Source organism: Macaca fascicularis, chromosome 1 (assembly GCF_037993035.2).
Source record: "Macaca fascicularis isolate 582-1 chromosome 1, T2T-MFA8v1.1".
Classification (NCBI taxonomy): Eukaryota; Metazoa; Chordata; class Mammalia; order Primates; family Cercopithecidae; genus Macaca; species Macaca fascicularis.
Window position 1 is genome coordinate 17,695,093 of NC_088375.1, and position 25,470 is coordinate 17,720,562.

Consider the following 25,470-nt stretch of genomic DNA (forward strand, 5'->3'; position numbering starts at 1 on the left):
AGCTCTATTTCTCTAGTTGGATTTCCTTCTTGCACTGTTAAGGTGTATTTCAAACTGTCATTAAATGTTTTCTGTATGTCTTATTGGCATTTTATAGTTTTCACACCTAGTATCAGACTAATCCTATCCTATTATCTTCCTTCTGAAACCTGCTGTTTATCACGTGTTCCATATTTTTACTCATGTTCTTGATCTCCTTTTAGGCATGGTACCTTGGCATTGAATTGATTCATTCATGGTCTTTGAGTTTGTCTCTGGTTTCTCTCTGAGTTCTCACACCGAAGCTCAAATGTCCATCTTTGGCTTCAGTTCTCACCACTATAGTTAAACCCACCTTACTTTATCGTGTGTGTATTTTTTTCCCCAGTAGCCATGAATGTCATCTCCCTGGCTCCATTATTGTTTGTTTTCCCTAATCTGTTCTTTACATTCATCTTTCTCTCTTATCAGATCCATCTTCCCAGAGTGGGGATCAGCAGATTCTTTACCCCAAAGGGTCAAATAGTAAATAGTTTGGGCTTTGTGAGACTTGCCGTCCTTGTTGCAACTGCTTAACTCTGCTGTTGTAACAGGAAAACAGCCATAGAAATACATGACCACATAAGTGTGACTGTGTTCCAATAAAACTTTATTTACAAAAATGGTTGGTGGTCTGGGCATGGTGGCATGCACCTATAGTCCCAGCTACTTGGGAGGCTGAGGCAGAAGGATTGCTTTAGACCAGGAGTTCAAGGCCAGCCTGGACAACATAATGTGACCCCCATCTCTTTAAAAAAAAGAAAAAGGTATTGGACTAGATTTGGCCCCCAGGCCATAGTTTGCTGACCCTTCCCTTCCTACCTTTCTTTCTTTCCTTTTAAATTACTGTTCCTTATAGTATTTCTTGAAATAATTATCTTTTTGAAATATTGACTGCAAGGTAGGATGAACTTTTAGCTCCCTATTTTCCTACTGTCATCTAAAATATTTCGGTTTTAAGTGTTTTGCTTTTCATCATTTGGAGAAATACAAATTAAGCAATTACAAAGATTCTAGAAATATTCTCATAGCAGTTGCCCTGAATAGTAGTTCCTGACTCTTTCTTAGATGCTACCAGGTGTGTGTGTTATCGATACAGTCCTATATACTGTGGTTCTTTGGGGAGGTAGCTTTAGGTCTGATGGGCTTATCAGTTTCTTCAGAACCTGCTTTGACCTCTGTGTAGTAGTATTCCATTTCATCTATCTCAGCCTTTCAGATTTCACTGAGTGATGAAGGAACATTTCTATTTGGCCCCTGTATATTCGTCCTTAGGGTTTAGGTGCATTCTGTGTCAGCTTTGTGGACACATTCCTTATGTGCCCTTGGAGATCTTCCTTGCAACATTCTGATTTATTAAGTTAAATATTTTTGAATACCTTCTCTAGAAATGCGCTGAAGACATAAAGACAAATAAAACACAGTTCTGGCCTTAACAATCCTCATGTTTTGATGCAGGAGTCGGGTGACTTTCCCAGAGGGCCAGATCATAAATATTTAAGGCTGTGGGCTACATGGTCTCTGTTGCAACTACTCAGCTCTGCCATTGTAATTTGGAAGCAGCCATAGACAGTAGATTGAGCTTGACTGTGTTCCAGTAAAATTTTATTTACAAAAATCAGTGGTAGGCCAGATTTGGCCTGCAGGCTATAGTTTGTCAATCGCCGGTCTAGTGGCATTGTGCCAAGGGATGTTTGAAGCCACAAGGTAACCAGTGTGTCTTCCTCGAACATAATTTTACTCAGTTATTGTGGATAAAAAGTTAAGTAGTTTGATTGATACTGATTTAGAACATTCTTTCAATAACATAAGTGGCCGCTCAAGGAATAGAGTATAAAATCAAGATGACTATTTAGAATGAAACAGCCTTGCAAGAAATGTCTTGTTTGTAGCGAACCTCTTAGATCTGTAATTACAAACTTTTCTGCCATTTGTTGGGTAAGTTTGAGTAGCACTGCTAGGCATTGGGAGCTGTGGAAGGATTTAGAGCAGGGCAGTGATATCAGATTTTAATTTTAGAAAACTAACTTGAATGGAGTGTAGAGAAGGGCATGGCAATTCTGGAAGGAGGGAGATAGGTAAGAAGACTGTTACAGGAATCCAAGCGAAAGATAAGAGCTTCTTTTAAGATGTAGGTAATGGAGGTAGAGAGATTTATACAGATTAGAGACATAGCAAGAAGGTTTGATTGGATTGATTGTGTAGGGCAAGGGAAATGGAGAAGGATGAGTCAAGGATGATAGTTCCGAGTTTCCCTAGGGAGACTGGTTGAACAAGGATGCCACTCAGTAAAGTAAATAATACATGAAGAAGAGCAATGTGAAGGCCAGGGAAGACAGACAAATTGCTTTGGAACTGTTAATTTTGCTTTGCTTGTGTACATCCAGATGGAAATTGGTTTTGTATGACTTAAGGCTCTGGAGAACAACCTGGACTTATTGGGGTGGGCATGAGATTGAATGTAATCCTCTGGAGGAAAAGTTGTCTATAGCAAGGGTATTGCTCATGATAGAAGCCAATGAGGGCCAGGCACGGTGGCTCACACCTGTTATCCCAGCACTTTGGGAGGCCAAGGCAGGCGGATCTCAAGGCCAAGAGATCGAGACCATCCTGGCCAACATGGTGAAACCCCGTCTCTACTAAAAGTACAAAAATTAGCTGGGCATGGTGGCACATGCCTGTGGTCCCAGCTACTTGGGAGGCTGAGGCAGGAGAATCGCTTGAACCCAGGAGGCAGAGGTTGCAGTGAGCCAAGATCCTGCCACTGCACTCCAGCCTGGCAACAGAGCGAGACTTCATCTCAAAGAAAAAAAGGAAGCCAGTGAGGAAAAAAACAAAACCGCCTGGGTCAGTAGAGGAACGGGGCGGGGATGTGTATTGAAAGAAAAGGAAGAAAACCAAAAGACAGGGGTGTTTTAGAGACCAAGAAAAAAATAGAGGTTCAAGAAGATGAATAGTACCAAACACTATAGAGAGGGTTAATTAGACTTGGAACTAAAAGACATTTATTGCTTTTTTTTTTTTTTCTTAAAAAAAAAAAGGAGTGGGGTAATTTGGAACTTTTCCCAGGGTAGTTTCACTGGAGTTGTGGGAACAAAGTCAGAAAGTGGTGCGTTGAGTGTGAATGGTATGTGAGAAAACGTAAGTAGGGACCTTAGACCAGCACTTCTGGTCTACGTTAATGTGTCTATGAGTCACTGGGAGATCACTTGGAGATCGAGATTCTGAATCAGCAGGTCTGGCATGGATGCCCAGATTCTGCATTTCCAACAGCCTCCCAAGCAGTGTGAATGCTGCTGTTCTGACAACCACCTGAACTCAGTATCCCCAATTGTTCATCAACGCATCCCAGAGCACTGGAGCTAACTTACAAGGGCGCCATGGAATATTTTAAAATTTCAAGGGAAATACACCAGCATCATTAGATTGCTATATTAGATCACTGCATTCCTTTCAGTGATGTCATACCTTTGGGAAGCTGGATTTTCAGTGCTTGCTCTGATAAAAAGCAAGTACTGCCTGAAAATCAGTGTGGAACAGGAAGTGAGGCTGTCAGTGTTCAGTCTGAGTCCAAGGTTTAAAAAATATGCAGTGCCCAACCGGCATCCAGTTTTTAGGACTTAAAATACTTACTAAGTGGTTTGGCTCTTACTGCTTAACAAAGGCAACTACAGTTGTTAGATACTTCTTTTGGCCGAGGATTACCCTGCAAGATCACTGAGACACTAAAGATTCTTTGAGCCAAGAAAGTCTGGAACCGTTGACATAGGACTTCTTCATAGAAACTTGTCTGTGGAACCAAAGAGAGCCGAGATGATTGGGCGGTTGGGCTGTAGCTAAAAGAGGAACAAAGGAGCATTTATTTTAAAATAAAAGAGACAGATATGTTATATGTTGGGGGAGGGAGCAGCTGATAAAGAAGCAACAAGTGTTGACTTAGAGTAAAAAATCTTTGAGGAGGTGAGAAAGGATGGAATCTGTTTTTTCTAAATATTGCTCCCAAGCCAACATTGGTTTGTTGGAAGACATGCAGAACCTCATTCCCCACTCCAGACCTCCTGAATCAGAATATGCATTTTAACACCATCACCAGGTGATGTGTATGCATATTAAAATTTCAGAGGCACTATAGGAGGCAGGATTGGCCTTACATAGGAGAAATAATGTCTCTTCCTTTTATTTATTCCATCACTATATTGTGTACACTTTCCTGCATTTTAGCCATTCTGACTGAGGGAAATGAGATGACAATGGTTATTTATTTAGATAAATTTAGAAATCTGGGGGTAAAAAGTTGAGGAAGTTTTTGCTTGTTTGCCGTAATTATCTCAGGTAAGTAAATAGAAAATATCTCCATCCAGTGAATAAGAAAATTGGGACTGATCAGGCATGGTGGCTCACGCCTGTAATCGCAGCACTTTGGGAGGTTGAGGCAGGCGGATCATGAGGTCAGGAGATCGAGACCATCCTGGCTAACACGGTGAAACCCTGTCTCTACTAAAAATACAAAAAAAAAAATTAGCCAGGTGTGGTGGCAGGTGCCTGTAGTCCCAGCTACTCGGGAGACTGAGGCAGGAGAATAGCATGTACCTGGGAGGCAGAGCTTGCAGTGAGCCGAGATCGCACCACTGCACTCCAGCCTGGTCAACAGAGGGAGACTGTCTCAAAAAAAAAAAAAGAAAAAAGAAAATTGGGACTAAAATAATGGCTGAGAGATGTGAGCGATGGAGATTTGAAATAACCGTTTTGAGGAACATCAACAAACCTGACCAGCAATACAGACATTACCAAGGAGTTCTGAAGGTCCACGTGAGGTCAGAGACAACTTTTAGTGGTGTTAATCTGCATAATTATAACTTTTTCCAGTGGTGCTAGTGGCTTGGGTATAGGAACTGCAAAAATTGGATTCGTCTACATTTGTTGATTTGCAGCTTGAGGTTAATGAAAAAATAAGCTAGCAAAAATCTGTCCTGAATATGGAAAGAAATGAAGCCACAAGGAGGATGAGATGAGAAAAAGGAGTAGAAGGATTGGAGTTCTCCTTGCAAGCCAATGAAAAGGCCACATATCCTGAAGTTGAAAGAATCCTGCCCTTGTTTTTTTCCACAGGGAGAGGAAAATTCTTTCCTGTCAGGCTGCAGATATTTAATAGGGCTTTGTGACTGATTAGATAATAGGAAAGAAGTCTCAGTCTAGGATGACTCCTACTGTTCTGATATTAAAGATTACTGGGAACATAGTTAATAATTGCTGAGAAATTGACCTCCAGTGAGCATTTTTTTTTCTGGAAGGGAACGGCAGAGGGTGTGATGGGGAAGCATGGAGGCAGGATGAGATTTGGAAATGTCGAATTTGAGGTTGGATAGGAGAGTATATAGGTAAAGATGGCCGTTTAGACCACTGGAAACAGGGACATGGACCATAAGAGGTCAGATACAAAGATCAGCTTGGGATTCAGTGACATAATAATAGCTTCTATTGATTGTTCATTGTTATGAAGAAGACTGAGCAGTTTATATTGTCATTTTACCCTCTCATCAACGCTTTGAGGCAGGTATTAAACCATTTTATGGATGAAGAAGTAGGATTAGACACATGCCCAGGGCCACGCAGCTAGTAATTGTTAGAACCAACTAGATCTCTCCAATTCCAAATCCATGCCCTTCTAAGCTCTACTATATTTTAGGTCACCAGCTTCTGGGTCTTGATTGATACCTGACGTGTTATAGAGCTTCTCAGATGCAAATAACCGAAACAAAACAAAAATATTTCAAATGAGCTTAAGCAAACCAGAACAAAATGTATTGGTCCTCATATCTCTGGATTTACTGATTGACTGGAAGAGTTGTAACCAAGGGCTCAGACAATATTATCAAAACTTGATCTCTTCAGCTTTTCTTTTCTTTATTAGTTACTCTCTGTAAGCTCACTGGATATGACAACAAGATGGCCCTAATAGTTTCAGCATTACATCATTGGAGATACATACTGAAAGAGAGCTGCTCTTTACCAAGGGCTTTGATAAAAGTCCTGGAATCGAGCTTCATTGCCTCTGATTGGTTTAGGCCCTTTGCCCATTTCTGAACCAGCTTCTGGCCAGGCTTGAGCCACATGTCCACCCTGGAGGGTAGAGAGTGAACCTCGCCCAGGGGTAAGAACTGAGGACTACAGGTCAGGCTTTCCCAAGTAAATGAGGCACCTGGAAAGAGAAGAAGGGGAATGGATGCTAGGCAAACAAAAGCTGCTTGTCCACACATGGACAGGGATGCAAGTCTCCCCTGTGACTGCTTGAGGATGAAGATAAAGATTATGAGACTGTCAGTAATGATGAAAATAAGTGACATTTGTTAGATGCTTACTAGGTACCAGGTGCTATGCTAGTCTTTTACGTGTGTTCTATTTTTTATCCTCACCATAGGTTTTTGAAGTGTATACTGTCATTATTTCCAAATACAGCTAGTAAGTGGTAGAGCTGAGATTTGAATTCAGGCTGGCCAGCTCCATACCTCACCCTCTCTGTTACCACCATAACATTTTAAACTTGTAATTTTCTCATTGTAGTTTTCATTTTGTCTAGTTACACTGGTTGACAGCATATAGTGAATCAGACAGACCTGGGCCAACAATTTTTCTACATAGTACGCTTAATAAATAATTGTTAATATGAATTAAATAGCATTTACTTTAAGTATTATAGTGGAAAATTTTTTAAATTCTTAGTTTTTCTCTTAAAATGTTTTGTGCTTTGTATTTTTTTTTTTTTTTTTTTTTTTTTTTTGAGACGGAGTCTTGCTCTGTCACCCAGGCTGGAGTGCAGTGGCCGGATCTCAGCTCACTGCAGTGCTTTGTATTTTAATCTTATAAGTGGCTTTTTATGTTTAGCCACTCTGGTCCTAGAACTCTGTTTTTTTAAACTTCTTATACCATACTTGAATATGTAAAATTCTAGTTGGATTATTTCATTTTTAGTGTATCTGTAGAGATTATGGAAATGTTTTTGTTAATCTTTGTTTAGTCTTTGTAATAATAGATTCAAAATCTTATCTAGTATTTCTATAAATGCTTTTTTATAAAAAGCTAATAGTGTGTTTTTAAGGCTTTTATTGTCAAAATAATTTATTCTGAGGTTGTCCTATTATTCAAATTGATTATTCACAAAAATAGAAAGATAGTAGTCTCGTTGTGCTCTTATTTTTAAGATGCTTATTTTAAGCATTAAAACCATGTGTTTTGCAACAGAGTTTGAGTTTTTAGACTGATAAAAGTTACCAAGTACCATTTTATTTTGGTTTTCATGATTTGGGGCTATGTGGTGCCAATTATATTTCTTTTAATCCTGTCTGAAATGTCTGATCTGTCATTATAAAGGAAGCAGTGCAGGATTGGAAATCAGGAGACCCCTTTTTGTCCTTTGGGATTCCCCTCTCTAAAGAGTTTGGGCCAGACCTTTATGATCTTCTCCAGTTTTAAAATTCTAGTGTTTTTATTTTAAATCTCTGCTAGATCAGAAGCGCTGCCTGATGGATGTATAGTCTTAGAGCTAGATTGGAAGATTGCATAGCCCAGGTTCCTTATTTTAAAGATACACCAGCTGGGCATGGTGGCTCATGCCTGTAATCCCAGGACCTGGGGAGGCCAAGATGGGAGGATTGCTTGAGCCCGTGAGTTTGAGACCAGCCTGGGCAACAGAATGAGTTCCTGTCTACAAACACACACACACACACACACACTAGTCGGGCGCGGTGAATCAGTTCCTGTCTACACACACACTAGCCGGGCGAGGTGGCTTGTGTCTGTAGTCCCAGCTACTCGGGGGGCTGGGGCAGGAGTATTGCTTGAGCTCAGGAGTTTGATGTTGCAGTGAGCTATGATCACGCCACTGGTCTCCAGCCTGGGGGACAGAGACCTTGTCTCAAAAAAAAATAATAAAATAAAAAAAATAATAATAATAAAGATAACCCACGCTCAAATGATAGAGTCCAAGATGTCACCATCACTTAGAGGTAGTGGAGCAAGGACAGGCATTTCTGCCTGTGCTGCCTTACGCTCTTCTTTCGTCGAAACGGTATTAGCAAATTGAAGACAGACAACATTCATTTATTTGATTAAAAGAACATTTATTGAATCGCTTCAATCTATCAGGCATTTTACTAGGCATGTGGTTAGCTGCAAAGATGTATAAATGGGGGAATGTGCATCAAAAGCCATGTGATATGGAGGCCCAAAACTGGAATATAGAGTCCCAACAACCATGGGTTCACAATCTGACCACTTAGCAGCATGACCTCAGTTAATTTAGCCATTCCAAGCCACATTTCTTTGTCTACAAAATGAGAATAATAGTAGTAGACATTTACACAGTTGTGAGGATTGAGATTATAAAGATTAAACTTAGCATAGTACATGGCACATAGTAGACTGTCTTAGAGGTTTATGAAAGAAGGAAGGAATTAAGACTTACGGAACATTATCCTGTATTGTCTTGTTTGATTCATACCCCTGTGAGGTAGATAGTGATATCCTAATTTTTCAAATGAGGAAACAGCTCTGAAGGCTTGGGACTTCTCCAAGGTCCATAGCTATTAGTCAGACCTACTATACACATTATTTTAAACCAGTAAAATGACTGGTTTAAAGTATTATAAAATAAAACACTATTTTAAGCATTTTTTTATATACCAGTTTATTAGCTTTGCACGTGGTATACTATTGTTATTTTCACTTAACAGACAAGGGAAGTTAGGTACAGAGAGGTTGAATAATTTGCCCAAAGTGACACAGTCAGTAAGTGGCAGAGTCATGTGCTTCGTGTGCAGGAAATTTGGCTTCAGAGCCCCACTGTTCTTTTGCTATTGTTGTTTGTTTGTTTTTTGTGACAGAGTCTTGCTGTATTGCTTGGCTGGAGTGCAGTGGTGCTATCTCGGTTCACTGTAACTTCTGCCTCCTGGATTCAAGTGATCCTCCTGCCAAGTAGCTGGGGCCACAGGTGTGCACCACCACACCCAGCTAATTTTTAGTATTTTTAGTAGAGATGGCATTTCACCATATTGGCCAGGATGGTCTCGATCTCTTGACCTCGTGACCCACCTGCCTCGGCCTCCCAAAGTGCTGGGATTACAGGTGTGAGCCACCGCGCCCGGTCAGAGCCCCACTGTTCTTAATCTTTGTGTTCTTCCTTTTACTTCATGTTCTCTGTTGTGAAGGTAAAAAGCAGTTTTGCAAACTGGAAGGTGCCATGTAAGATGTGGTATTATATTTATCTGACTTGGTCCCTGTACTCCAGAGATTACAGTCCATCAGGAATTTATCTTTTCCAGGCTAAACCTATTCATTTATTGCCACTGATACTCACTGGATATTGCTGTCACTATTTTGGTCACTTTTCTTTAAAAAAAAATTCATTTTGTCAACATTTGTCATCTAATATGTCCCCAGAAATGGATACAAGCTTCAAAGATCTCTATTCTGCCAAGCTGTCTTACCCTCATTTTATAGTTTACTCTGCAAGATGAGAATAAAACTTGCCTCCCAGGGGTTATGAAGATTAAATGAAAGAATAAATGTTAAGTTATTAACACAGTACAGGCACATAGTAATTTCTCAGTAAATGGTGGTGGTTATTACTTCTGTATAGTATGGTTGATTTTTGCCATTTTGAAAATAGTATTTATTTTTAACTTTATTAGAATTCATCGTGTTGATTCCATTGAGATCACATTGAATCTTTCTTTTATTCATGATATTGGCTGCCTTTCCCAGCTTTGTGTGAGCTGCATATTTTCCTATTCAAAAAGGTTACATTAATAAAATTCCTTTATTTGTGTGACTCAAAATCATTGATAAAAAGATAAGACTAGCTAGGCCGGGCACGATGGCTCATGCCTGTAATCCCAGCATTTTGGGAGGCTGAGGCAGGCAGGTCGCCTGAGGTTAGGAGTTCGTGACCAGTCTGGCCAACATGGTAAAACCCCATCTCTATTAAAAATATAAAAATTAGCTGGGCATGGTGGCGAGTGCCTGTAGTCCCAGCTGCTTGGGAGACTGAGACAGGAGAATCAGTGGAACCCAGGAGGCGGAGGTTGCAGTGAGCCGAGATCACGCCATTGCATTTCAGCCTGGGCGACAGAACGACGCTCTCCTGCAGTGGTATGGATGCAAAGATTAAACACTTCAGCTCTTAAAACAAGACCAGATAGAATTATTTGTAAAATGGAGATAATCATTTATCTGAATACCTCATGGAGTTGTTGCAGAATTGAAATGAGATAACTGTAAAGGCTGTGAACTAGAGTTCTATACAGATAGAACTTGTACTCTTATGACAGTTGTGACTTGAATCTTTGTCCATCATGCCACAAAATAATTCTCAGAAGTGTTGGGTTATCTGCCTACAAAGGGAGTTACTGTTATTGAAAAAAAACCAGCTGGGCATGGTGGTTCATGCCTGTAATTCCAGCACTTTGGGAGGCCAAGGCTGGCAGATCACTTGAGTCCAGAAGTCCGAGACCAGCTGGGCAACATAGTAAGACCCTGTCTCTATAAAAAATTAAAAAATTAGTTAGTCTACTCAGGAAGCTGAGGCAGGAGCCCAGGAGGCTGAGGCTGCGTTGAGCCATGATCACGCCACTGCACTCCAGCAACAGAGCAAGACTGTGTCTCAGGAAAACAAAAATAGAAAAAACCAGCTCCTGTTTATTGTAGCTATTGAATTCTTAAGAGCCTGATTTACATGTTTTCTGGCCAGTCTTACCAACTTACTGCTTTATAGCTGTACTACAAAAATGGAGCCACTCAATCACCTACCGAAGTGAATGAAAACCTCTAGATCTGAATGTGTCACTGTTTAAAACTCTTCAGTGGCTCCCTGGTACCCACTAAAATCCAAGTTCATTACTGGGGCTTACTAAGCTTTTGGGAAGGGGCCAGAGCTATGTCCAGCCTTACCTGTCACATTCCTTGCCTCACACGTCAGGTTCACCCTTGTTTGCAGTTTACACAGCATGTGTCTACACACACCCCGTGACCTTTTCTCTTCCTGGAATATTCCCCCTCTCCTTCCTTACCTGGCTAATTCATATTCTTTCAAAACTCATTTTTCAGATAGCCTTTCCTGATCCCAGCCTTCTCCCCAGTGAAATAGTCAGTGCATGGACTGGTCATTTTAATTGTCATCTGTGTCGGAATAATCAGTTTTCCTCTGTGTTCTACTCACACTTCCTAGCACTATGCCTTACACATACCCTAACTGAACGTGTTCAAAATTGAACGCCTGATCTCTCCCATTCTCCAGACTCAGGCTGCACCATATGCTGTCTTCATCTCTTTATGGGAATTACATTTTCCCTATTGCTGAAACCAAGACCTTAGAGTCATCTTCTTTTATACCTCATACCAATCTTTCTGGACATCTCGCTTTATTCTGCCTTTAAAATAGTATGAGCATCCCACCACTTCTTACCACCTCCATTGCTACCACTGTGATCCAAGTGATCATTGTACCACACCGGGTTTACGCAGTAGCCTTCTAACTACTCTTCTGCCTTCCACCCTTACCAGCCCTCAGTCTGTTTTGCACATCAGGACGTGGCAGATTTTTTGGTAAAAAATTTAGGTTTTGTGGACTGCGTGGTCTCTGTCATAGCTGCTAGACCGGAGCACAAAAGCAGCCATAGAGAATATGTAACTGAATGAGTGTGACTGCATTCCAGTACAACTTTACTTATGAAAACAGGCGGTGGGCTGTAGTTTGCCAGCTCCTGCTCTACATGGCAACCAGACTACACAGTGCCTTCCGAAGTGTGACTTAATCTTTATAGTGTCGTCTAAAGCCCTCCATGGTTTGTTTCCCCAACCCCTTACCTGTCTGACTTCATCTTCCGCTGTTGTCTGCTTTGCTCCCTCCTCTCCAGTCACACTGACCCTCTCCTTCCTCAGATATGCCAGGCCCATTGCCATCTGATTCTTTGCACCAGTTATTCCTTTGGCCTGGAACATTCATTTCTTCTTAAGTGTCAACTTCTCAGTCTAGGCGTACCTGACCAACCACCCTATAAATAATTACATTCTAGCATTGTATTCCCTATTCCATTTTTTTTTCTTCGTAATGCTTCTACCATATGTTACGCTGTATATTGACTTAATTTTTTTCTCTTTCTTTTCCTGCTAGAATAAATGTTCCCTTAAGGCAATAATTTTGTGTCTTTTCTATTAAGTATTGTATCCCCAAGATCTAGAACAGTGCCTGACATATAGTAGGTGCTCAGAAAATATTTGTTGAATGAATACATAGTGTATATTTTTAGGGTTTAATTTTTTAAAATATTTTTTAAACAAGCTCTTTCTCTCTCGCCAGCACCACATCCTTTCTGTTTCACACTCGTAGTGTTGCTCTAAGCTGCTCTGTCCTCTCCATTCTCACTCCCCTTTATTCTGGCTCTCATCTATCAGCAGTGTGTCCATAACCTTTTATTCCATGTCATCCGGGCCATCCTCTCTACAAGTGGACTGAGTGATGTTTGTAAAATGGAAAAATGATGATTTTATTATTCAAAACTCTTTATTTTTGGCCTTTTGCCAATTAGAATGCAGTGCTTGTTTAAACTACAAGATCTCTTATGAAGGAATAATTGTCAACAAAAAAAAAGTACAGGATCTCAGGCCTCGTGCTATACCTGATAAGTCATAATTGCAAGCGGAGGGGATAAGAATCATTATAATTTAGGAAGTAACCCAAGTGATTCTTACTGAACACAGTTGGCCAACACTGGCCTATAAGGTGAAGTTCCTCAGTGAGTCACTGAGAGCCTTTCTGAGCTGCCCCTGCCTGTCTCTCCTACCCCATCCCTAATGCTCCACACCGCACTTCATCTTCTAACAGTTTTTCTATTTGCATTTCTCTCAGAGTGCCATATTGATTCTGTTTTCGCAAATATTCTTTTCCCTGTACAGAACAGAATCTTCTACTCTGGAAAACTTCTATTTTTCTTTCAAAATTCTGCACATTTGTCACTTTCTCTATGAAGTCTTTTCTGATACCCCATTCCCATGACAAAGTTAATTATGTCTTTGCTGTGTCTGGGTACTTGTGTAAGTCAGACTCTGTTCTGGTGTTTGTTACACTGTACTGTGTGCCTTTTCATAACTGTTTGCCTGTTGTGACCTGACCTGAGCCAGTAGTGGTTTACGGGTATTAGGTTTTTATTGAGAGGTGCTGTCATTTGGAGGCTACAGTTAAATGAGTGTTACAGATCTCTTCCCCCAGAACCGAGCTTCTAAATGGCATGTTACTGTGAAAGCCAAACTCACACTGAGTTTTGCCACACATAAAAAAAATTTATTAGCAAGCAAGCACAAAAATACTGTTTTATTAGGTGGATGAAATTCCTACTCTCTATCCTTTTAGAACATCTGACAAGCACCTTTTTTTTTTTTTTTTTTTTTTTTGAGACGGAGTCTCGCCCTGTTGCCCAGGCTGGAATGCAGTGGTGCAGTGTCGGCTCACTGCACCCTCTGCCTCCCAGGTTCAAGCGATTCTCCTGCCTTAGCCTCCTGAGTAGCTGGGATTACAGGCATGTGCCACCACACCCGGGTGATTTTTGCATTTTTAGTAAAGATGGGGTTTCATCATGTTGGCCAGGCTGGTTTCAAACTTCTGACCTCAGATGATCCATCTGCCTCGGTCTCCCAAAGTGCTGGGATTACAGGCATGAGCCACTGTACCCGGCCTGCCAAGCACCTTTTATGAAAGGTTTATTTAAGGCAAAAATGCTAGTGTGCTTTTAGAATTCAGCTGAACCTAATTGGAATCAGATAACAGAATTCCTTTATGGGGAACTAACAGAACCAGCAGGAGTCATAAGGGTCAGGGTACAGTCCCTAAGAGTAAGCTATTAGATTCACTAGATTCATGTACATGTTCATGTAAGAGCAGTGGTCCCTATACAGTGTGTGTAGCCATAACACCTTTCTTGAGCACCATTCTTTTCTAATACTGTCGTAATTTCTAATATCCACTGTGTTAACTACTAAATTCTCTGGCTTTGAGGTGAGATAAGGCTTCTTGAGTTGTCTCACTGGAGTAAGTTTTTGATTACAAGCTTTCCTCATTTACTGATGATTATTTATATCTAGTCTTGGGCTTGCATGTTAACTAAGTGCTCCAGGATGAATGTCAGGAACTTCTCACTCATGTCCTCTGGTCCATTAAAACAAATAATGATTACACTGTGCCAAAATAACTTAAGGAATTTAAATCGTAACTCTTCTAGACCTTGGAATTGAAACAGATGTTTAACTTTTAATCTCTGTATCCTCATGCCTAGTGCTCAGTGAGCCTCAACAAGTGCCAGAATGTATATTTGTAATGTCAAGCAGCTAAGTGTTTTGTATTTTTGTTTTTAATGCTAAATTGCAGACTCTCCCAAGGAATTACATTAATAATATAACAAATTTGCCATAGCTGTCAGAACATCTGTCTCAACAGTGATACTTCCTTGCATGGGCTGGAATGAGGTCGTGTAATTCCCTGGGTGGGGATCAAGCTGACACCTGCTGTGGCTCCCCAGTCTCCTTGTGGAGAGAGGTTGCTCTGTCTTCCTTATGAAGTTTGTAGTGGGAGTGGTGTGTGTAGTATAAATACAGAGCCCTGCTTGGGAACCTAGGGAAGAGTTGTGCAGTGCTGGTAAAATTATAGCTGAGGCTGACAAATTGTAGACCTCTATTCTGACAGCAGAGCTAGACAGCTCAAAATATAATGTGTTTCACCAGATGGATTCCTTATTTGTAAAGTATAACTTTATCAATTCTTCACTAAAAGGGAAATGAAAGCTCAGAGAGTACTAAGGCATCATGATATATCTCTAGATTATACTGTCGGGAGCATCACTTTTCAGTTGGTTTTTAAGTGTGTATTTACATTTTTTGTTTTTTATCATAGTCTGGAATTAGAGCCCAATAAGGAAAGTAGCTTGGTGTTAGATTATTAAACAATTCATAATTCTTGGACCGTTTGGAGAGTGATTTGGATCAATGCTATTTCTTCTTCAATAATCTTTCATTTTTTCCTGCATTTTTCATACTTCTATGAACATGGGAAGAATCGTGGACTTTTAAAAACTTTACATTGATAATTAATGTAATTATATTCTGCCTTCCTGTACAGATAATAACAACTTTGTATTAACATACTCTTCTACACAAGCAGAGTAAAAAGGTTGAAATTGTTGTGTCATATGACAGCAGTTAACAACCAAAGAGCTGTTGAAAATCAGTAGGGGGCCAGTGTGGTGGCTCACACCTGTATTCCCAGTACTTTGTGAGGCCATAGTGGGAGGATTACTTGAGACCAGAAGTTCAAGACCAGCGTGAACAGCATAGTGAGAGCCCATCTCTAGAAAACTTTAAAAAATTAGCCAGGTGTCATAGCATGTACCCGTAGTCCCAGCTACTTGGGAGGATTGCTTGAGCCCAGGTGTTCAAAGTTACAGTGAACCATGATCACGCCACTGCACTGCAGCCTGGGTGACAGAGTGAGACCCTGTCTCTAAAATAATAATAATAAATCAGTAGGGAAAAGATTAACCCGGTAGAAAAGTGAATAAAGGATATGAGCAGGCAGTTGAAGAATTTAAATGACCAATAAAAATATGCAAAATGCTGACTTAAAAATATAAGATGTAATTAAAACATTAGTAAGATAAATGTTACCTATCAAGTTGAGTTATTTTCAAAGATTAAAACTTACTACGCCAGGTTGGCAAATGGTTAAAAAGATGTGTGTACTCATACAAAGCCAGTAGGAATATAAGCTCATGCACTCATTCTGGAGAACATTTCAGCAATCAAAAAGCTTTAAGGCCTAATAATTTCACTTACAGTAATTTAATTTTAGGAAGATATCGAGGATTTACAAAGATTAAGCTCCGAAACTATTGTTGATCACAATATTATTAATTATAATAGCATTTTTTAATTTTTAAGAAACAACCTAAATGCCCTTATATGTCTTTTAAAATATATATATACTTATCATTTACACTTAGAAATGAATTAGTCAAAAAATTAGTCAGAAATCATTTACAGTAAGTCAACTTTTGACCACTGAGTTGTTTACTGTGATCAAGAAAGCAGGAAGGCTTAAGGAGTTCTCATTCTAAATGACTTTATTTCATAATAACCTGTTCTCTGTTCTCTTCTCTCTATACTCCCTTCCTTGGCAATCTCTGGCAGGCACACGGCTTCAACTATCCCATGTGAAGATGGCTCCTAAATTTACATTTCCAGTCTTGACTTTTTCTTTGGAGTTCCACACTCACGCTTCCAACTGCCCTTTGAACATCCCCACCTGGGTGGCCTTCCAGCATGACCTGTTTTCTTCCGTATTTGAACTAGATTTTTGTAGACCCCTAAGGTAGTGATAGTGATGCGTATGTGTGCTTTGGGAGTGGGTAGGGAAGAGACTTAAAAAGGTCTAACTGTAAAACTGAAAAATACCATGTGCAGTACAGCAGGTTCTTGAATAACATTATTTTATTCAGTGTCATTTTGTTATAATGTTGATGAGGGAAAAAGAATCAGTTCCTGGCTGAGGCCACTGTCTGTGTGGAGCTTGCAGGTTCTCCCCATGTCTGCGAGAGTTTTCTTCAGGCGCTCCAGTTTCCTCCCACATCCCAGTGTGTGCATCTTTGGGATATGGACTGGCGTATCTGTTATCTTAGTGTGAGTGAATATGGGTGTGTGTGTGAGTGCACCTTGCAGTAGAATGGTGTCCTGCCCAAGGCTGGCTCCCATCTCATGCTTTGAGCTCCCGGGATAGGCCCCAGCCACCTGCAACCCTAAAACTGGACTAACGGCATAAATAATTATCTTGTTTTTATTAATCTTTCTTAAATGTATTTGTAGCTCACATTTATTTCAGGGTTTACCATTAGAAGTGCTTTGGTCTTTATTTAGAAGTTTGCCAATGTTTTGTGACCACAAATATGCTATAGCAACTTAACTTGGTTTCATTATACATTGTTTCACCTAAAGTTTCCAAGAACCTATCGAGGCTGTTAAGTGAGGACTTACTGTACATCCTGACATGGGAGAATTGGGCATTAGGCATGAGCATATGCCACTGCAGCAGGTGCTGGGCCGCTTAAGAGTCTGGATTACCAATTCATCTGAACTCTTGGGCAGACTATACACATGCCTTTCTGGAGCAAGGAATTGAAGAACAGTACAGAAGGAAGTTGTTTTTCTCTAGACTGCCTCAGTTCATATCCTGTCTCTGCCATTTAGAGTCTCTGACCTTTGGCAATTTTTTTTCTTTTCACTGTAGTGTAGTTTTCTGGTCTCTAAAATGGGGGAGAAATTGTGCCTACCTAAGGTTTGCTGTAAAGAATGGCCGAGGTAATCCATGCCTGGGCTATAAGTGATGAGTAGATGTTAGCTATCAACCTCTACATAAGGCATAGTGCTATGTCAAAGCATAGTGCTTTAATAATATAGTTTAATAGGATAACTTTTCTGATAGTAAATCTTTTCCCTTCATTCAGGGTAAAAATAGTAGTTCTATAACCCATCAAAGTTTAGTTCTCTAAGCTTTGTATCTCTGTTTTACAATAATTCAGCTCAAAAAAGAAAAATAAGTTTCCTGGTTCAGCTTCGTATTTAAGCCTTCTAATGCTAGAAATAAATGTCTCTAGATTCCTCAGAGGCATTGCAGACCTCTTCCTTTTATTCTCAGAGTGAAAAACAAATTTATGCTGTTTCCTATCTTAAGAACATTCTCAATCAGCCAGGCCCAGTGGCTCACGCCTGTAGTCCTAGCACTTTGGGAGGCCGGGGCAGACAGATTGTTTGAGCCCAGGAGTTGAAGACCAGCCTGGGCAACATAGTGAGACCTTGTCTCTGAAAACATAAAAAGAACATCTTTAATCATATATATTTTCCTATCAGAAAAGAAAAAAATAGTATTGTTTTATTTTGTTTATGTATAAATAGGTTTTTCTCAATGGGAAATTGAAACATTTAAAGTTGGTGTCTCTATAAGGTGGCAAATTAGGAATTTACCTCAGAATTATATGGTGGTGGATTGCATTCGTTTCTTTTTCAGGCTTTCTCGTTCATAGGGTTACGTTGGTGGTTTTCGTGTTATCCTTTTTACAATTATAGTTGTGAACTGCCTTTCCTGGGACTGGTATTGGCAAGTTAATTGAGTTGGCGATCCATGCAGGCCCTGTGGAGCACTCATCTCCTCTCCCTTCTTCCTTTCTCTTCATTTTTCAGTATTCGTGTCACCAGAGCAGAGCACAGGGGACCTAGGGAATGCCAGATAAGACTAAAGTGGTAATGGCCACTTTTAAATAATACATTTAGATGGTGATAATTGAGCAATACTGGGGATTATAGAACTTAACACAATTAAATTAAATTTATTAAAACTTTTCTTCAAAACGTGACATTTAAAACTTTTCTTTATTGTGCCTTTTATTTTTTCAAAGAATCCTCACTTGGAATTCAAATACTACATAGGAAACAGCTAAGCACTGCCTCTAGTTGAAGGTTGGGGTAAAACCTGCTTGTTTGGCCTCTTCTCATATCACTTCATTCCCCATTAGTCCCCACCCCTAGATACCTCCCTAGGGCTCCAGGGCTTTAAGGAAAGCAGTTTAGAAGTGACTAATACAAACAGATCCCATGTTGGGGGATAATCCTGGTGCCCTCAGTTTTGTTCTATCTGGGATGTCTGACTCATTTTGACAGTTACCGATCAACTAACTCCCCTCCTACCCAATGCTTGTTAATAAAACGCTCTTTCACCTAGTGTTTCCATTTTCATGTACAGTGACTCCATTCATTTACTTACCTAGGCTGAAAACCCCAAAGTCATTCTTGACTCTTCTTATTCTCCACCCATTAGCAAATCATGTTGGTTTTCTGCCTTCAGAATACACCCCACTTTGCTACTCTGGGCTCAGCCTCTTTGGTTTCTTGCCCGAAAACTGTAATAGCTAACTTAGTCTTCTCTTTTCACTCTTTCCTTCCTGCAATCTAGTACAGTAGTTGATTCCGTGGGTTCTGGAACCAGATTCCCTGTCATGTGACTTTGCGAATAGTAGTTAGCCTTTCTAAACCTCAGTTTAGGGAGTGAGGATGAGAACAATGATACTGTTTACCTCGCATGGTTGTGTCAGACAACTTATTATGCACAAATTACTTAGGACGTGGCAAACAGCAAATGTCCAATACATGTTAGGTGGTAAGTGATATTGAGGTTGTTGTGGTTGTTTTTATTTATACAGACTTGAAACTGATATTCTTAAAACATTAGTCAGATACATTCTCTATTGGCTTCCTGTCCCTTCTTAGCACAGTATCCAAAGACCTTCCTGTGGCTTACCAGGCCCTGCAGCTCTGGGTTACCTGGTTCCTCTCTGATCACATTGGCCCGTGCTCGCTGTGTTCCTGCCACACTGGCCTGCTGTTCTTTCCTGCCTTGTTCAGCCTTTGAGCACTCATTTTCCCTTTGCCACATTGCTCTCCCTTCAGAGATTTGCCCAACTTGCCGCTCTCTTCATTTAAGTAAGCCGAGATGTCAACCACTGTTCAAGAATATCATGTCATCGTTCTCTATATACTTAATTTTTTTCGTATCTTAAGAAAATATAACTTTTCACTACCTAACATTGTATTATATATCTGTTTATTGGCTAATTATGCCATTAGACCAGATTTCATAGTACAATAGTCCCCTCTTATCTGAGGGCAATACCTTCCGAGATCAAAGTGGATGCCTGAAACTGTGGATAGTACCAAATCCTATATATACTATGTTTTTTCCTGTACATACATACCTATAATAAAACTTAATTTATAAAGTAAGAGATTAACAACAACAATAAAATAGAACAATTATAACAGTATGCCAACATTGCTACTCTTGCACTTTGAGCTGTTATTAAATAAAATAAGGTTTTCTTGAACACAAGTACCATGATGATTGCTCTGATAACCTAGAAGGCTACTAAATGACTAATGGGCGGATAGCATCTACAGTGTGGATATGCTGGACAAAGGGATGATTCATCCCAGGCAAAACAGGGCAGGATTACAAGGTATTTCAGTGCACTCCTCAGAACGGTGTGCAATTTATGAACTATTTATTTCTGGAATTTTCCATTTAATATTTTTGGACTAAGTTGACCAAAGGTAACTGAAATCACAGAAAGCAAAACTTCTTTTAAGGAGGGACTACTGTCAATGAGTGCAAGGGACCTTGTCTCTTTCGTTCATCATTTTAGCCCCTGTGCCTTTCATATACATAGTAGATGCTCAAGAGGTATTTGTTAAATGGATATATGGGATGCGATGGGGTGAGTGAATGACAAATATTTTCCCCTTCCTTCTTTGCACAAGAGATACTGAAGTTACCAGATAGTTGGAAAGGCCCAAATTAACTTTTTTGAGATGTAGAGTTCAGGTTTCCCCCTTCTTTCCCATTAATAACAATATATTGTGTAATTCATCATGATTACCTCAGTTAACCACAAATGGAGTAATTGCGTTGTTAAATTAGTACTCTCTTACAGTTACTATTCAAGGTAAACTTCTTTCCTTGGTAGCTAGTGACAGGAAAATCATTTGGGCTCATCATTTATTGATCACTTAAACCCACTAAGCCCATGCCACACTCCTGGTTGTTACCAACCTCCAGTGCTGAAAGAAGGAACTTAAGTCTGTCTGGAGTCAGGAAAAACAGAGACATATATAATGTTCTCCAAAAATTCTGCTTCTCGTAAAGAGCAGTGAATTCAGAGTGTCTAGGAAAACAGGATTTTAAAATAAGGATTTAGGTTTAAGATGCCTCTCAGTTTCTTAGGGATGGGAAGTAAATTTTAAAAATTAGCATTTTTCTTTAATATAGTAGAACAATTTGGTTACTGTTTGATAACTTTATGCTAATTCATTGACTTTAATATATGAAGAAATAAAGGACTTCAAGAATAGCTCATAACAAACTGGGGGGCGTGGTGGCTCATGCCTGTAATTCCAGTACTTTGGGAGGCTGAGGCGGGAGGATCACTTGAGGTCAGGAGTTCAAGACCAGCCTGGCCAACATGGTGAATCCCTGTATCTACTAAAAATACAAAAAGTAGCCGGGCATGGCAGCATGCATCTGTAATCCCAGCTATTCAGGAAGCTGAGGCAGGAGAATTGCTTGAACCTGGGAGGCGGAGGCATTGAGCTGAGATCATGCCACTGCACTCCAGCCTGGGCGACAGAACAAGACTCCGTAAAAAAAAACAAACAAAAACAAGAATAGTTCATAACCTTGAACGTCTTTGTCTGTTTTCTTCATAATTCCTGAGAACTTTTTAAAAATTCCTTTACCAATTTCAGTTGATTATCATGTACACCTAGAATATGGAAGTTTTTTTGTGCTTTTTATTTCGGGCCTCTTTTCTGCCTTTATGCTTAACATCCAGCAATCTTCTGAACCGTATCTTGTTATAATCTGAGCAAATAATTTTCTTTCTGGTTCAAAGAGGGTAAACTTACATAAGCTAATTTGTTTAGTCTTTTTAAAAAAAAAAATCACTGACATTAAATGAATTAATGTTTGGAGTTGAGTTGACCTAAATGATCCCTATTACAACATAGTAAGACCCCATCTCTACAAAAAAAATACAAAAATTAACCAGCCTGGTGACACGTGCTTGTAGTCCTAGCTACTTAGGAGGCTGAGGTGGAAGAATCACCTGAGCCCAGGAGGTTGAGGCCACAGTGAGCCATGATTGCACCACTGCACTCCAACCTCAACAACAGAGCCAGACCCTGTCTCAAAAAAAAAAACAAAACAACATTGGTACCATTCAGAGACAATGTCAGGTGGGGTGTTTGACTGGGTTGGTTCACCTGTCAGATGGTAAAGTAGGTGTTCTTAGGTGAGCTCAGGGAAGAGAGAAGTCTCCCATGGAGCAGGACAAAAACTCACTTGATCTTGATTATCTATATTTATATGACTGTGAAAGTAGGACCATGAAAATTTTCTGATCTTTGGAGTTACCACTGTGAAGCAGAATTCACCAGTCCTTGAATTGTTCATCAGCCTATCTTGTGTTCCCCATAAATATTAATGTAGAATAGCCTTATCTTTCTTACCTACAAAATATTATTTTTATTAGAAGAATCTTAAGTGTGAATCAGTAGCCAAAAATCAGAGATCTGATTTATTAGCTGTTCTCTCTTTTTATTTATATGTGGACTTTAATAATCATCATCATTATTATCATTACAGGCCATGGTTGCTTGTTATCCGGGCAATGGAACGGGTTATGTACGTCATGTTGATAATCCAAATGGAGATGGAAGATGTGTGACATGTATATATTATCTTAATAAAGACTGGGATGCCAAGGTATGCGACTTAATTGAGCATTTATTTTTTTCTTACAAAAGCATTACGTTCATACTTCTGATAGGTGAGACTGTCACAGACACAGTTAAAAATTTTCCTCTTAAGTTTGTTTCAGTCTCAGGTATTAGGAGTGGATTTTTGTAAAATGAAACAAATACTAGTCTTAAGTTATACAACATAATACCTGTAGTTAACAATGTAGTGTTGTGCACTTAAACATTTAAGAGAGGAGATTCCATGTTCAGTGTTCTAAACACACACACACGCGCGCGCACACACACACACGAGGTTAAGGGAAGGGAAACAAACTTTGAGAGGTGATGGATATGTTTATTATCTTGGTTGTGGTGTGTCACGGGGGTGTGCATATACATCCAAACTCATCAAATCGTAAATGTTAAAGATAGGCATTTTTGTATATCAGTTATAACTCAATAAAACCATATAAAAAAGTACTGATCAATCTTTAAAAGTGGATTCATTTGTTTTCAGATATTAGAGCATTTATCTAAAATCTAACTTTTTTAGAAAAGTGACCTTTATTAAAATATTTTCCTTTTAATAGTTTTTAGACAAACACTTCTGAGAACAGTTGTTTTATAATGGCTTTGGGGGAGATTATAGATAATTGTTAAGGAAATAAGGATTATTTGCTATGTTATTCTTTGCATTTTTGTAAAAATATTGTATGGCATTGAGTTGTTTAATTGAATATTGGAGGCAGGATTCAGTCTTTCCCTGATTATTAAAAAACTGGAATTTTATCAGTACTGACAAGCCCTGTAAAATCAATTAGAATGTACAGTATATTTAATCTCTCTTGTTTTAAATATATATTTTCTTAATATTAGCGTGAGTCTCATTAAATTTAAATGATTTTTTAAAATATGTCATGTATTACTACAGTAGAGACTGTACAGACTAATTTTTTGGTTGATTTTTTAAAATCTTAAGTAAAATATTCAAATAGAAAAGTGGCTTGTGTATAGTTCAGTGGATTTTCACAAAGTGAACATACTTGTGTAGCCAGGTGTAAAGGTCAAATAACCTTTAAAACACCTCTTTCTCTGCATCCCCCAAAACACACACATGGAAACTGCCTGAGTCTTAAATGTACAAAAACCTAATCCTACCCTAAAAAGTGTTTTAAGTTTAGAATATGCTCACAGTGCTCCAGTAATCTTTTTAAAACACACACTGATTTGAAGAGTTTTCTCTGCCCTAGTCCAGGTTCAGAATGGAACTAAACTTTCTGCTAAGTATATATTGAGGCATTATGTCAACAAGCATGGTTTTTCTGTTACAGCTTTCAAAGTTTGAAGTAGAGAAATAAATTTTGTAGTTGAATTTGAGCTCAAGGCGCAAAACAGATTGGTGTAACTTTAGTTAAAATTTAAAAATTGACTTTTTTTCAGATTTTGTGAATAGCTAGAAAGCTAGAACTGTGTTTCATCAACTTCTAACTTCTAGATTTTGTTAGGCTTTTTCTAGGCTGATCTTACAATTTCTATAAGACTTAGGGTCATTAATATGTAGGTTTTAAATTAGGACATAGGCAGAAAAACATCCCTAGTGTTTTTATATGTGGAATAGAAGTTTTCCGTTGCAAGATTGCACTGAATATGTAGTGTGCCAGATGTTCTGGATGCTAGGGATATAGCAGAAATGGAATTAGCCCTGGCAGAGCTTAGGATCTATTGGAGGATACAGATCAGAAAGATTGACAGTTACAGATAGTTATGCAAAGTGTCAAGACAGATTGCTATGAGAGCACACAGGAGGGCCACCTAATTCAGAGGAAGAAGAGTGGATGTGTCAAGTAGCCATTTCTCTTAAAACATTTTCAGCAGGTCACCTGTGGTACTCCCAGTGACTTGAGTCAAAGGGAAGGGAGCAGGAAAAAAGGAAAGAAAACATGTTCTCAGTTTGGAGGTTCTTCAGATATTTGCATAGTAGCCTGGGGAATCACTCGGAACAACACTGGAACCTGAGGAGGTTGGCAGGGGTATCAAAGTAGCTAGAATTTAACTTACCTGATGGTGAGCCTGATAAAGCTTTAACTATAGATTCTAGGCTTAGGCTCAAAGTCCATGCTGTCCTGACCAGGTGTTAGAGTTTCTTTCAATTTTAAGAGTCTACCTGCTTCGGAGTGTAGTTATTCAAGAGTAAGGAACTACTTGGTTGGTTGAGTTTTGCCTAGCCCCAGATCTTAAACACCACAAGGACAAAGTCTGTCTGCATTATTCCCTACTCTGCACCCAGAGTCCACCACAGTTCCCACTGTGATTTGATGCCTAGTTGGTGTTTAGGTAAATAATAATCCTTTATGGATAGAATCAAGTTTCACAAGCAGGTGATGCATCAAGCCCAATCTTGAAAGGGAGAGCCACAGGTTCTAATGGACTACATGCTGATGGTGATGGTGATGATGACAATAATGATGGTCATAATAAATGATGACACTTTCTACTGATATACTGAATTATTTAAATGAGAGGTATCTGTGACTATCCTGTTGTTTATTGAAATTTAAAGTATGGTAAACTCTTTATTTGACATAATCTATTTCTAATAATAATTTTTTCAAAATTTCTTGAAGTCTATTTCAAGAGTAGGTTAAACATATCATTAGCATAAATAAATGTTTAGTAGTTTAAAAAACTTTCAAGCATCATTTTAAGACTTTTAAATTCAGATAACATTCTTGTGTTTCATCGGATACTTATAAAAATCCCTAAAATGGCTGGGCACAGTGGCTCACAGCTGTAATCCCAGCACTTTGGGAGGCTGAGGTGGGCAGATGACCTGAGGTCAGGAGTTCGAGTTCAGCCTGACCAACATGGTGAAAACACATCTCTACTAAAAATACAAAAATTAGCCGGGCATGGTGGCGCATACCTGTAATCCCAGCTACTCAGGAGGCTGAGGCCGGAGAATTGCTTGTACCTAGGAGGCGGAGATTGTAGTGAGCTGAGATTGTGCCACTACACTCCAGCCTGGGTGACAGCGAGACTCCATCTCAATAAATAAATAAATAAATAAATAAATAA

At 39.3% G+C, this 25,470-nt stretch overlaps 1 protein-coding gene across 3 annotated transcripts in view; it reads left to right on the plus strand.

Annotated features, from left to right (window-relative positions):
• Positions 1 to 25,470, plus strand: part of EGLN1 (egl-9 family hypoxia inducible factor 1) — a 59,748-nt gene that overhangs the window by 27,070 nt on the left and 7,208 nt on the right. For all 3 annotated transcript variants that reach the window (XM_015448422.3, XM_045391789.2, XM_065546601.1), the window contains exon 2: positions 22,301 to 22,420. In XM_015448422.3, coding sequence (XP_015303908.2) covers positions 22,301 to 22,420 — 120 coding nt within the window. The remainder of the gene's footprint in view (positions 1 to 22,300; positions 22,421 to 25,470) is intronic.